We start from the raw sequence: 12,990 nt of genomic DNA on the forward strand, positions 1-12,990 counted from the left end.
CCCCATCTCCACTGAAAAAGACAAAAATTAGCCTGGTGTGGTGGTGTGCACCTATGGTCCCAGCTAACTGGAGGTTGAGGCAGGATGACTGTTTGAGCCCAGGAGGTTGAGGTTACAGTGTGCTGTGACTGCACCACTGCATTCTCTAGCCTGGGTGACACAGCATGACACTGTCTCCAAAAAAAAAAGAAGAAGTCTGAAATCTACCTACCTCACAGGAATTTTGGAAGGATTAAATGAGATAACAGTCCTGATGTTCTGTAGGGGAAACTGCCACAGGGACCATGAAAGGCCAGGTTCCTTCTCTCATCAGGTACGGTCTAGAATAGGTAGCTTTAGGAGTAATAACAAAAAAGAGTGGGAATGCTTCCAGGTCTCTCTTCAATTTTATAACTTATTTAAGATCTGGGTAAGGTCTAGCTGATTCCATAGTCAAATTTTACTTGTTCAACAAGCATCCAACAAATATTCACTGAACACCAATTATATTCTAATTACTATGTGGCTTTTTATGGTTAAAAGAGAAAAGTTTATCCAGACATTTATAGTTGACAAAGAACTTTAGATTATCAAATTTGATCTTTCCAATGTCCCTGTGAGGTAAGTAGCCCCATTTTACAACTAAGAATGTAGCGGTAAATTTCATTTTATGGAGAAAATGAGGCTAGGAGGGTTAAATAACTTGCCTTCACTTAATGGTTCCCAAGCCTGATGGTGTATCAAAATTCCTTAGAGATTCTTAAGCCCCATTCCCAAAGACTTTGATTCCATGTACAAAAGGATGGCCCCGAAATCTGAATTTCTGATTTCCTCCTATATAGGAGGAATAATAATTCCAACAACTTCACAGAATGGTTCTAAAGTTTACTCAATAAGATATATGTATGCCAGGTGTGGTGGCACACATCTGTAATCCCAGAGACTCAGGAAGCAGAGGTAGGAGGATTGTTCAAGGCCAGGAGTTCAAGACCTGCCTGTAATCCCAGCATTTTCGGAGGCCAGAGTGGGAGGATCACTTGTGGTCAGCAGTTTAAGACCAGCCTGGATAGTGAAACCCCCTTCTCTACCAAAAAAAAAAAAAAAAAGAAAAAAAATTAGCCATATATGGTGGCGTGCACCTGTAGTTCTAGCTACTCAAGAGGCTGAGGTGAGAGGATTGCTTGAGCCCAGGAGTTTGAGAAGGCAGTGAGCCATGATAGCGCCACTGCCCTCCAGCCTGGGGTGACAGAGCGAGACGTTGGGGGGGGGAAAAAAAAGATATATGGAATGTATGTAATCTTAAGTACCCATGTATTCGAGTAAGCCCTGAGTTGCATAGCTCATTAACATTAGTCAGGATTACACACAGTTCTTCTGATTCCAAATCCCCTTCTATTACATTAATCTTAATGCTGCTGATAGTAAAGTACCACCATCATAGTTATTATATTGTAAAGACTGCTGCTAGAGATTTCATTTATACATAAATTATCCCAACCAGACAAAGAAAATGTAATTTAAGGGCCGGGCGTGGTGGCTCATGCCTGCAATCCCAGCACTTTGGGAGGCTGAGGCGGGCAGATTACTTGAGGTCAGGAGTCTGAGACCAGCCTGGTCAACATGGTGAAATCCCATCTCTACTAAAAATACAAAAATTAGCCGGGCATGGTGGTGGGTGCCTGTAATCCCAGCTACTTGGGAGGCTGAGGAACAAGAATCACTTGAACTTGGGAGGCAGAGGTTGCAGTGACCCGAGATCGCGCCACCGCACTCCAGCCTGGGTGATAGAGCGAGACTCAGTCTCAAAAAAAAAACAAACAAACAAAAAAAGAAAAGAAAGAAAATGTAATTTAGGGCAGGCCCAGGGGCTCACGCCTGTAATCCCAGCACTATGGGAGGCCAGGGCAGGAGGATCACTTGTGGTCAGCAGTTCCAGCCAACATGGCGAGACCCTGTCTTTACTAAAAATACAAAAATTAGCCAGGTGTGGTAGTGTGCACCTGTAATCTCAGCTACTCATGAGGCTTGAACCCAAGAGACAGAGGTTGCAGTGAGCTAAGATTGCGCCACTGTACTCCAGTCTGGGTGACAAAGTGGGACTGTCTCAAAACACAAACAAAAACTCAATTTAATTCAGGCCTGCCACATGCTAATAAATTTTTGGAGTACAATTTTCTTATCTGTTAAATGAAGAAAATCACAGTCAAAAGTGAACATGGAATTTGTGAGAAATACCCAATAAAAGTGTCTATAGCACTTGGCAACTCAAAACAGTCAAATAAATTTACCCATCACCCACTACACTGTTCCTTTTACAATCTAAAAACTTATCTAAAAGCGAAAAAATCTAATTTAACAATTATGTTTACCTGAAATAATCGTGCAATGGAGAGTAGCATTAATCCAAATAAAAAGCCATTGTACTGAAAATGAATATCTGGACTTAGGTCAAGGAAAGACAACAGAGGATATCAAATTCATAATGAACTATACCAGCTGATGGAGTATAGAAATTCCAAATGCTTTAACAGCAAAATTAAAGACAAAAAATACTACTACTAATGTGGACTGCTCATAAATAAGTTTTCTATAAACAGAGTCAAATCTTTTTTTTAAATATATATATATATATTTTTTGAGATGGAGTCTCACTGTCACCCAGGCTGGAGTGCGATGGCGCAGTCTTGGCTCACTGCAGTCTCCGCCTCCTCCTGGGTTCAAGCGATTCTCCTGCCTCAGCCTCCTGAGTAGCTGGGACTACAGGCGCATACCACCACACCCGGCTAATTTTTTTGTGTTTTTAGTAGAGACAGCGTTTCACTATGTTGGCCAGGCTGGTCTCGAACTCCTGACCTTGTGATCCCCCCACCTTGGCCTCCCAAAGTGTTGGTATTACAGGCGTGAGCCACTGCACCAGGCCTAAATACATATTTTTAGTTTTGCTAATCTCTGTATCATTCCCATTTTGCCAAAGCAAACACCATAGTCAAATCTTTAGTTGAAACTTACATGTGGGGGCGTGGTGGCTCACACCTGCAATCCCAGCACTTTGGGAGGCTGACATGGGTAGATCACGTGAGACCAAGCGTTCAAGACCAGCCTGGATAACATGGCAAACCCCCATCTCTACCAAAAATACAAAACTTAGATTTTGTGGCACACAACTATAGTCCCAGCTACTTGGGAGGCTGAAGCACAAGAATCACTTGAACCCAGAAGGCAGACATTGCAGTGAGCTGAGATTGTGCCACTGCACTCCAGTCTGGGTGACAGAGCAAGACTGTCTCAGAAAAAAGAAAAAAAAAAAGGAAAGAAACTTATGTTCAATGACATCTTAGACTAGATGATGATTTAAAATATATATATTTTTTTCATTTAAAAAGAAATTTATGTTTAAGAAGAAAAACAAAACTTTCCCAGGTTTTTCCTACCTTTTCTACCTTAAAGGCCCCACAGCTAAGAGGCAAGAAGTTTTTTATTTGTTTTTTAGAATTAGGGATGAGAAAGGAAGGGACCTAACTGCTAGTAAAGCCACCTGCATGCAGCATTGCATTGTTTATAGGACATATACAATCTTATGTATTAAGCCTCACAATGAACCTGTGAGGTATTTAGAATTATCCTCTTTAGAAATACTTTAGAGATTAAGAGATTAAGCCTCAGAGACATTCATCCATTCATGGTCCTAAAGCTGCTGATGGCAACTAAGATTTGAGTTCAGGTTACATTGAAACCAGAGTCTGGGTGCTTTCCTCCACACCAGGCTACCTTTATGAAAATTGCAACTATTAGCGTCCATTATGAGGATTTTAATTACATTCAGAAGCCTTGAATTTAAAAACTTTGCCTTTTAATATGTGGTAAGCCAAGATGGTAGAAAAGCACGAATGCCTGACCATTCCCACACGCACACTGTGATATGCCTTTTCCAATTAAAGGTATTTGGAATAACGTGTTATAAAACTATTGAATATATATATCAGATTAATATAAAAATAGTTCACAATCTCAGTACATTGTTTTATTGATGATTTAGCTGGTTCTCACATATCCCACTAATTTTTCAGAAATGAAATACTCTAACCTCAGAGTCCAGTGAAGTTGGGCAGAGACCACACAGTTAAGTGAGCCTACTAACCCACCCCACACCCATTTTCAGAAGCAACTCACATCTCCAATCATTATTACAGAAAACATTAATCTTATATTAGTATATATCAGAATAAGTAAGGGAATAGTACATAGAATATCAAGGATACGATCCACAATTAATAACCCGAAGTTCCACAGAAGTAATACTGATAGAATAAATTTTGGCTTTTCTGTAAGTTCTTTACCCACTTTTTTTCCATCAATGCATTTACAGCACCTACATTGAAACATTAGGAAAGAAACAGAAACAACTTTGCTCTTCACTGGAACATCACTTCTGCAGAGTAAACTATGATACATTAGTCATTCCTGACAAACTACGTGCCATTCTTTTTTTTTTTTTTTCCAATTTTTCTTTCTTTTTTTAGAAGGGATAGGGTATCACTATGTTGCCCAGGCTGATCTCAAACTCCGGGGCTCAAGCGATCCTCCTGCCCTGGCATCCCAGAGTCCATGCCATTCTTGATTTCTTAAAAAGGTCACAGCAAGCTGAGCAGGGTGGCAGGTGCCTGGCTACTCAGGAAGATGAAGTGAGAGAACCATTTGAGCTTGGGAGTCTGAGGCCAGCCTGGGAGACATAGTAAGACCTTGTCACTAGAAAAAAAAAAAAAAGGGGGTAGCACAAACAAGGACCTCAGGGCCTATTCCATGTCTTTTTCTAAGCTATGCTGATCTAAAACAAAGTCTTCATTTAATAAAATTAAAAATAAAAAGTCATGTAAACCCCAAAGTAGGGATTTTGAAAATTGAGAGAGCATACATTATTTCAGTCCTTAAGAGTAGAAACTGCAGACCAGGCTGATTTAGCACTCTAAATTATATATCACATAATACCAGCCAAATTAAGAACAGAACTGCAAATGTGCAGCTCCTGACGGTCCAAATGATAATTAAAAAACCCTTATGTAAAAATGCATGACATTTAAATGTTGAGATATATTACTAAGTGACAACAGCAGCAGGTGACAAAACAGTAAAATCCTATTTTTATTTTATGAAAATTATATTCGAACACAGAAAAGAGACTAAACTAACATACACCAAAATGTTAATAGTGGTTAGTACAGGTGGGGGAGTATGAATCATTTTTACTTTGCATGTGTGTGCTTTTCCAAAGTTTTTACAATGGACGATATTTAAAATGTGTTATATTTGAATAGTGGCAAATTCTAACATTATAAATCTAAAACAAATAATAGATGCAATTAAAGGGGGACTAGCAAAGGTATCCTCCTTTTCCCCTATGGAGCCTCAGTTCCCTCATGAAGAGGCAATAAACTTACGGGGTCATTGAGAAAATTCAGTAAGTTAATCTGTATATCATGCTTGGTTCTGGGAAGTGACACACAGATTTCAATTTTTTTTTTTTTTTTTTTTTGAGACAGGGTCTCAGCCTGTTGCCCAGGATGGAGTGCAGTGGCGTAATCACAGCTCACCGCAGCCTTGACCTCGCAGGTTCAAGAGATCCTCTGTCTCAGCCTCCCAAGTAGCTGGGACAACAGTCCTCGGCAACCAGAGCTGGCTAATTTTTGTATTTTTAGTAGAGGCAGGGTTTCACCATGGTACCCAGGCTGGTCTCAAACTCCTGAGCTCAAGTAGTACACTAGCCTTGGCCTCCCAAAGTGCTGGGGTTACAGGCATGAGCCACTATGCCCGGCTTTTCAACAATCTTTTTAACTATTCCCTCTACTTTGCAGATGGAAATGAATTCTATTTCCTCTCCCTTTGTGCTGGTATACTCTTTCCCTGGAAGCCTGAATTCAAACATTTTGAGTTAAAAAGAGTATACTAAAAATTACTTTCCCTTTCAACTCTTGCCAGGTCATAAACAGATTGAAAGGAAGGGTTTCAAACGGGATTATTCAATGAGAATGTGCAAGGGTTAAGACATTCCCAAGGGACTCTTTACTGACTGGGGCAAGGGTTCAGTGTAGAGGGCCTCACAAACAGAAACGGTCCATTTATGACAAGGGTCATTAAATGAACACTAGTCACTGTTCTGTCACAATCACATCAGCAAGCTTAAGAGTTAGGAAAGAATGAGGCCGGCACAGCGGCTCACGCCTGTAATCCCAGCACTCTGGGAGGCCGAGGTGGGTGGATCACGAGGTCAGGAGTTCAAGATCAGCCTGGCTAACATGGTGAAACCCTGTCTCTACTAAAAATACAAAAATTAGCCTGCCATGGTGGTGTGCACCTGTAATCCCAGCTACTCAGGAGGCTGAGGCAAGAGAATTGCTTGAATCCAGAAGGTGGAGTTTTATAGTGAGCTGAGATCGTGCCACAGCACTCCAGCCTGGGCGACAGAGCAAGATTCCATCTTGGGAAAAAAAAAAAAAATTAGGAAAGAATGGAAACTGACATTAACTGAAACTGAAACTTAGTACTTGGAAGTCACTGTGCAAGACATTCTATATATGTGTATTCAATACTTAAAATTAACTTATAAGTAGAAGTTATAAAACAAAAATTTAAAACATAAGCATAATTTAAAATAATGAAGAGTCTTCATGAAGGAAAGCATACGGAAACAACTAAAAGCACTCAGTGAAATTTCTTGAGTTTACTAGAATGAAAGCTCAGTAAAAGCAGGCTTTGGTGGTTAGCACAATGCATATGTGTGCGCTACCTTGCATGTACCATGTGCATCCCCCAAGATAGGGTAGGTGGCGGAAGCCTCTGGGGGCCTGCTGCAAGGAAGCAAAGAAAAACATATGGAGCTATTCTGGGCGGGAGAAATGGCCCTAGGACTATACTTGGGACTACTTCTTTTCACAACATTCATAATCTCTTGTTCTACCTCTGCCTTGTAACTCCACCTTATCCCCATTTATTCCACAAGATTCAGCTAGAGAGATTTAAACATGTAGTTTAAAGCACAATACAATTTTTCATTGTTCTAGCATTTGCTATCATATAAACTTTGCTCCTCCTAAATCAGGAATAAGTTAATACTACTTAACACTGTAATATTTCTTCAATATCTTCCATACAAAATGACATGCTCCAGACTTACTCATGGACAGCATACACAAAGAGTACATCCATAAAGATGACGGAAAATCTCTGGAAAAGTAAGGTCCTTGAGCTGGAGTAATTCAAATTGCGAACATTCAGCATCTCTTGATCAAAATATTTGGCGACATGTGACAGGATATACTCAAACCATGCAAAGAAAGGGGGGTAATCCAACGTCCACTCTGAAGTTGCCTGTGATAAAAAAAAGAAGACCAAACGTATCCTAAGTAACTGAATAAACAAGGATGGTGCAAAGATTTAAAATTTTTCATTCTGTGGTCTTTAAAACAGCACAATGAGGCTGGGCGCGGTAGCTCATGCCTGTAATCCCAGCACTTTGGGAGGACTAGGCAGGTGGATCGCTTGAGTCCAGGAGTTCAAGACCAGTCTGGGCAACATGGTGAAACCCTGTCTCTAATTTAAAAAAAAAAAAAAAAAAAACACCCCACAGTGAAATGCAGTTGCACTTAAAATGTGCCCTAAATTAACAGAACAATTCCTATGTAAGACTGAACAGAACACTAAAACCTGTCTTCTAAATTATTTAACATGGTCTTCAATTTCCTTAAATAGAGTCAACTATACTTAAAGGAAATTAATTTGAAACCTGGAGTTGATAAACTTGGTTATGACATAGTTCTACTCATCTAAATAACAAATAATTCACTAACTTAGGTTCAAATTCTGCCTTAGAGACACAATTTCCCTATTTGTAAAATGAGGTATTATGAAGATTAAATGAGATAATACATATGAAACATATTTATAAACAACAAAATGGTACACAAATGCTATTATATTTTGTTTCACTAAGTTATATGATCCTGGAGAATAGAAACTATCCTTTTCGTTTTGTATCTTCAGCATTTAGTAAGTGCCTGACACGTTGTTTGGGATCAAATAACCATTAGTTAAATGAACAGTTGCTAACAAGTAAGTGAAAACAGAAATCATATGAAAATATACAAGCTTTAGAATCGTATATTAGATCTATGTAAGTCTCAGTTTTCTTTTTCTTTTCTTTTTTTTTTTTTTTTGAGACAGAGTCTTGCTCTGTTGTTGCCCAGGCTGGAGTGCAGAGGCACAATCTTGGCTCACTGCAAGCTCCACCTCGTGGGTTCGAGCCATTCTCCTGCCTCAGCCTCCAGTGTAGCTGGGAAAACAGGCACCCGCCGCTATGCTCAGCCAACTTTTTGTATTTTTAGTAGAGACAGGGTTTCACCATGTTAGCCAGGATGGTCTCAATCTCCTGACTTCATGATCTGCCTGCCTTGGCCTCCCTAAGTGCTGGGATTACAGGAGTGAGCCACTGCGCCCGGCCTGAGTCTCAGTTTTCACACCTATACAACAAGGATAGTAGGATCTACCTCATGGGTTATGGTATTCCATTTTATATGTACATATAAAATACTATATATATGGTATTGAAACTCACAGAAAACTCACACAAAATTTGCCTTAAAAAAAACTCCCTGGGCCGGGCACAGCGGCTCACACCCGTAATCTCAGCACTTCAGAAGGCAGAGACAGGTGGATCACCTGAGGTCAGAAGTTCAAAACCAGCTTGACCAACACGGTGAAGCCCTGTCTCTACTAAAAATACAAAAAAAAAAAAAAAAAAAAAAATAGCTGGGTGTGGTCGTGGGTGCCTGTAATCCCAGCTACTCAGGAGGCTAAGACAGGAGAATCGCTTGAACCCAGGAGGCAGAGGTCACAGTGAGCTGAGATCGTGCCATTTCACTCCAGCCTGGGTGAGAGTGAGACTTCATCTCAAAGAAAACAAACAAACAAAAAAACCAACTCCCTGTCAGCAGAGTACTGCTTTTGATCAAGAAATTTCTGAAGTGATATCTCTTTTTCATAAAGTATTACACACAGTTTAGTAATTTGTACCAGAAACAAAAATACAAGCTGGGTGCAGTGGCTCACGCCTGTAATCCCAGCACTTTGGGAGGCCAAGGTGGGTGGCTCACCTGAGGTCTGGAGTTCGAGACCAGCCTGGCCAACATGGTGAAACCCCATCTCTACTAAAAATATAAAAATTAGCTGGGGCATGGTGGTGGGTGCCTGTAATCCCAGTTACTTGGGAGGCTGAGGCAGGAGAATCGCTTGAACCCGGGAGGCGGAGGTTGCAGTGAGCTGAGATTGTGCCACTGTACTCCAGCCTGGGTGACAGAGCGAGACTCTGTCTCAAAAAAAAGAAAAGAAAAAAAGGAAAAGAAAAAGAAATAAAAATACAGGTGTTGTTTTTATAAACAATATGAGAGAATGGTTTGTATATTACCTGATGTCTACACATCACATTTGATTATTCCTTTCCTCATAAAATCACAAAACATTAGCAACAGACAGGATCTTAGAAATAACTCACTCCAAATCCTCATGTGCCAGATGAGACACTAAGGCCCAGAGACATGAAGTATCTTTTCTCTATGTAACTAGATAGTGGCAGCGCCAGGCCTAAGAATCCAATTCTTCCTCTTTCCCAGTCCATTGCTCTTTCAAAAAGTGTGGTAGATACTATACCTCCCAATGTATAGACTGGGAAACTCATTTTGAAGTAAGGGGATTCCCTAGTAGTGCAAGAGGACAGAACTGAGAAGAGATCACAATTTTTATAAAGATTAATTAGATCTATGGTTGCAGAAAAAACTTTTTTTTTTTGAGACAGAATCTAACTCTGTCACCCATGCTGGAGTGCAGTGGCGTGATTTTGGCTCACTGCAACCTCCGCCTCCCAGGTTCAAGCGATTCTCCTGCCTCAGCCTCCTGAGTAGCTGGGATTACAGGCACCCACCACCACGCCCAGCTAATTTTTGTATTTTTAGTAGAGACGGGGTTTCACTGTGTTGGCCAGCTGGTCTCGATCTCCTGACCTCATGATTCACCCACCTCGGCCTCCCAAAGTGCTGGGATTACAAGTGTGAGCCACCACACGCAGTCAGAAAACATTTTTAATATCAGTAATATTTACCTAGTTTATATATGAATCTTTAAAAAAAGTGAAAATTAAAACTTACCTCATAATACCACTGTGATATTGGCAAACTGTGAGTGATAGCAAGCCAGTTGCGGTGTACTTCAAAATCTGTGGAATGGCTACTCAAAACAATTAGATGAATAAAATGAGATTTTGCAATATTTATCCATTTCTAATTCCCATAGCTATGCTTTTAAATGGACTGACATTCCCTAAGCAGTCACAGTTCACTGTCCTATAGAGACACAAATAGACATTATGTAATCCTTAACTTCACTTATCTGGAGGTCAGATCTTCTGGAAAGTTGTTGAGCAATCTACAAGTCAGTGAAAAGGATTTCAGAACTATCTAAAGGGCTGACAAGAAGCCCAGACTTTTTCTTTTTCTTTTTCTGTTTTGAAACAGAATCTCCTTCTGTCGCCCAGGTTGGAGTGTAGTGGGCCCGTCTCAGCCTCAGCTCACTGCAACCGCCACCTCCTGGGTTCACGCGAGTCTCCTGTCTCAGCCCCCCGAGAAGCTGAGACTACAGGTGTGTACCACCAATCCTGGCTAATTTTTAGTAGAGATGGGGTTTCATCATGTTGGCCAGGCTGGTCTCAAACTCCTGACCTCAGGTGATCCACCTGCCTCAGTCTCCCAAAGTGCTGGGATTACAGGTGTGAGCCACTGCCCCTCGTTTGGCCCAAACTTTTTCTTACAGGCGGCCCTCAGGCCTTTGCTCAGAAGCGACTTCCTCTTGCTCACAAATAACTCTAACAAAATTCATTACCTGTATACTAACACGTAAGTTTGAGTAAGAGTTCATCTGACAGAGAAGGTGGGAAAAGATCCTTGCCTTGACTTTCCCATGTCTCCAAATTCTCCCTCTGCCCGTCACTATATAGATCTAAGGATCACCCATCTTCAGTAAAAATGTTTTCCTTTTTGACCACTGCCGTACCGCCCCTCCACATTTAGAACAGCACCTGACACATGGACAGGTTCAATACGTTCTTGCTGAATATCCACTCACTAAAGTCAACAATGAGTTCCACAGCAAAGCCCAATTTACACTTTCCAATGTTTTACACAACCTTTCCACAATGACAACTTTCTCCTACCTCCAGCCAACCCCTTCTGTCTCAATCACGGTTTTCCCTTCCTATATTCACCAGGGACATGCTGATATTCCCCTAGGTTCAGTTCTTGGTCCCCTTTTTACGCAACTTATTCTGCTCTGGACAATCTTATGCAAACTTTCTGGTTCCATTGTCAATTGTATTATGATGACTCCCAAATTTTTTTTTTTTTTTTTGAGACCAAGTCTCGCTCTGTTGCCAGGCTGCAGTACAGTAGCGTGATCTTAGCTCACTGCAACCTCCATCTCCCGGGTTCAAGCGACTCCCCTGCCTCAGCCTCCCGAGTAGCTGGGACTACAGGCACAGTGCACCACGCCTGGCTAATTTTTTTTTTTTTTGTATTTTAGTAGAGATGGGGTTTCACCATGTTGGCGATCTCGATCTCCTGACCTCGTGATCAGCCAGCCTCAGCCTCCCAAAGTGCTGGGATTACAGGCAGGAGCCACCAGGCCCGGCCTACTCCCAAATTTCAACATGCAACATTGGCTTCTTTCCTAAGTTGTAGAGACAGACACCTCCGATTTCCTGTTAATAATCTCACTTGCATTTCCTACAGATTTTTCAAAATCTCCACTCAAAACTGAACTGATGACCCATCAATCCCAAGTCTAAGTATGTATACCCAACAGAAATGCATAGTATGTTCATTAAAAGACACATATTATAAGAATGTGCAAAATGGGGCTGGGCGCAGTGGCTCACGCCTATAATCCCAGCACTTTGGCAGGTCGAGGCGGGTGGATCATGAGGTCAGGAGATCGAGACCATCCTGGCTAACACGGTGAAACCCTGTCTCTACTAAAAATACAAAAATTACCCGGGCGTGGTGGCAGGCATGTGTAGTCCAGCTACTTGGGAGGCTGAGGCAGGAGAATGGCGTGAAGCCGGGAGGGGAGCTTGCAGTGAGCTTAGATTGCGCCACTGTACTCCAGCCTGAGCGACAGAGCGAGATTCTGTCTCAAAAAAAAGAAAAGAAAAAAAAGGAATGTTCAAAGTAAAACTATTTGCAACAGGCAAAAAGTGGAGATAATTCAAATGTCCACAAACAGCAGAATGGCTAAATAAATTGTGGTGTTTTCACACAATGGAATACTGTAGGGCAGCAGTTCTCAAAGTGTGATTCAGGAATTCGCAGGGAGACCCTTTCAGGGAGTTTGAAATATGTACTATTTTCATAATAATATTCAGATGTAATTTGTCCTACCTTCACTCATTCTCTCACAAGTATACAGTGATGTTCTAGAGGCTACATAATATGATGTCATCACTCTGATGGCCAGTGACATTTCTGCTTGTATATTCTTGTGCTTGAACAATTTGTTTTAATTTGTAAAATGGTAATTATCTATTATACAGCCCACATAAACATATAGCTCTTTATGACCCTCAATTATTTCTAAGAAGTGATTCTGACTAAAAAGTTTGAGAACCAGTGATATCTAGTGATAAGAATGAAAAAACTATAATTACACAACAACGCACAAACTTAATGTTGAGTGAAAGCCAGACCCAAGAGAACAGGTTGTATGATTACATTTGTATAAAATTCAAAAACAAACAAAAAAACCCAAACAAAAATTCAAAAACAGGCAAAATGGGCCGGGCGTGGTGGCTCAAGCCTGTAATCCCAGCACTTTGGGAGGCCGAGACGGGCGGATCACGAGGTCAGGAGATCGAGACCATCCTGGCTAACACGGTGAAACCCCGTCTCGGCCTCCCAAAGTGCTGGGATTACAGGCTTG

The 12,990-nt window shown here is 41.1% G+C and overlaps 1 protein-coding gene across 1 annotated transcript in view; it reads right to left on the minus strand.

The window, feature by feature from the left end:
- ALG8 (ALG8, alpha-1,3-glucosyltransferase) overlaps positions 1-12,990 on the minus strand; it is a 38,354-nt gene that overhangs the window by 14,776 nt on the left and 10,588 nt on the right. Inside the window, exons 2-5 of the mRNA XM_025357599.1 lie at positions 10,170-10,248; positions 7,148-7,341; positions 4,239-4,348; positions 2,349-2,416 (exon numbers count right to left, since the gene is read on the minus strand). Coding sequence (XP_025213384.1) covers positions 2,349-2,416; positions 4,239-4,348; positions 7,148-7,341; positions 10,170-10,248 — 451 coding nt within the window. The remainder of the gene's footprint in view (positions 1-2,348; positions 2,417-4,238; positions 4,349-7,147; positions 7,342-10,169; positions 10,249-12,990) is intronic.

This window comes from Theropithecus gelada, chromosome 14, assembly GCF_003255815.1.
Source record: "Theropithecus gelada isolate Dixy chromosome 14, Tgel_1.0, whole genome shotgun sequence".
Lineage (NCBI taxonomy): Eukaryota > Metazoa > Chordata > Mammalia > Primates > Cercopithecidae > Theropithecus > Theropithecus gelada.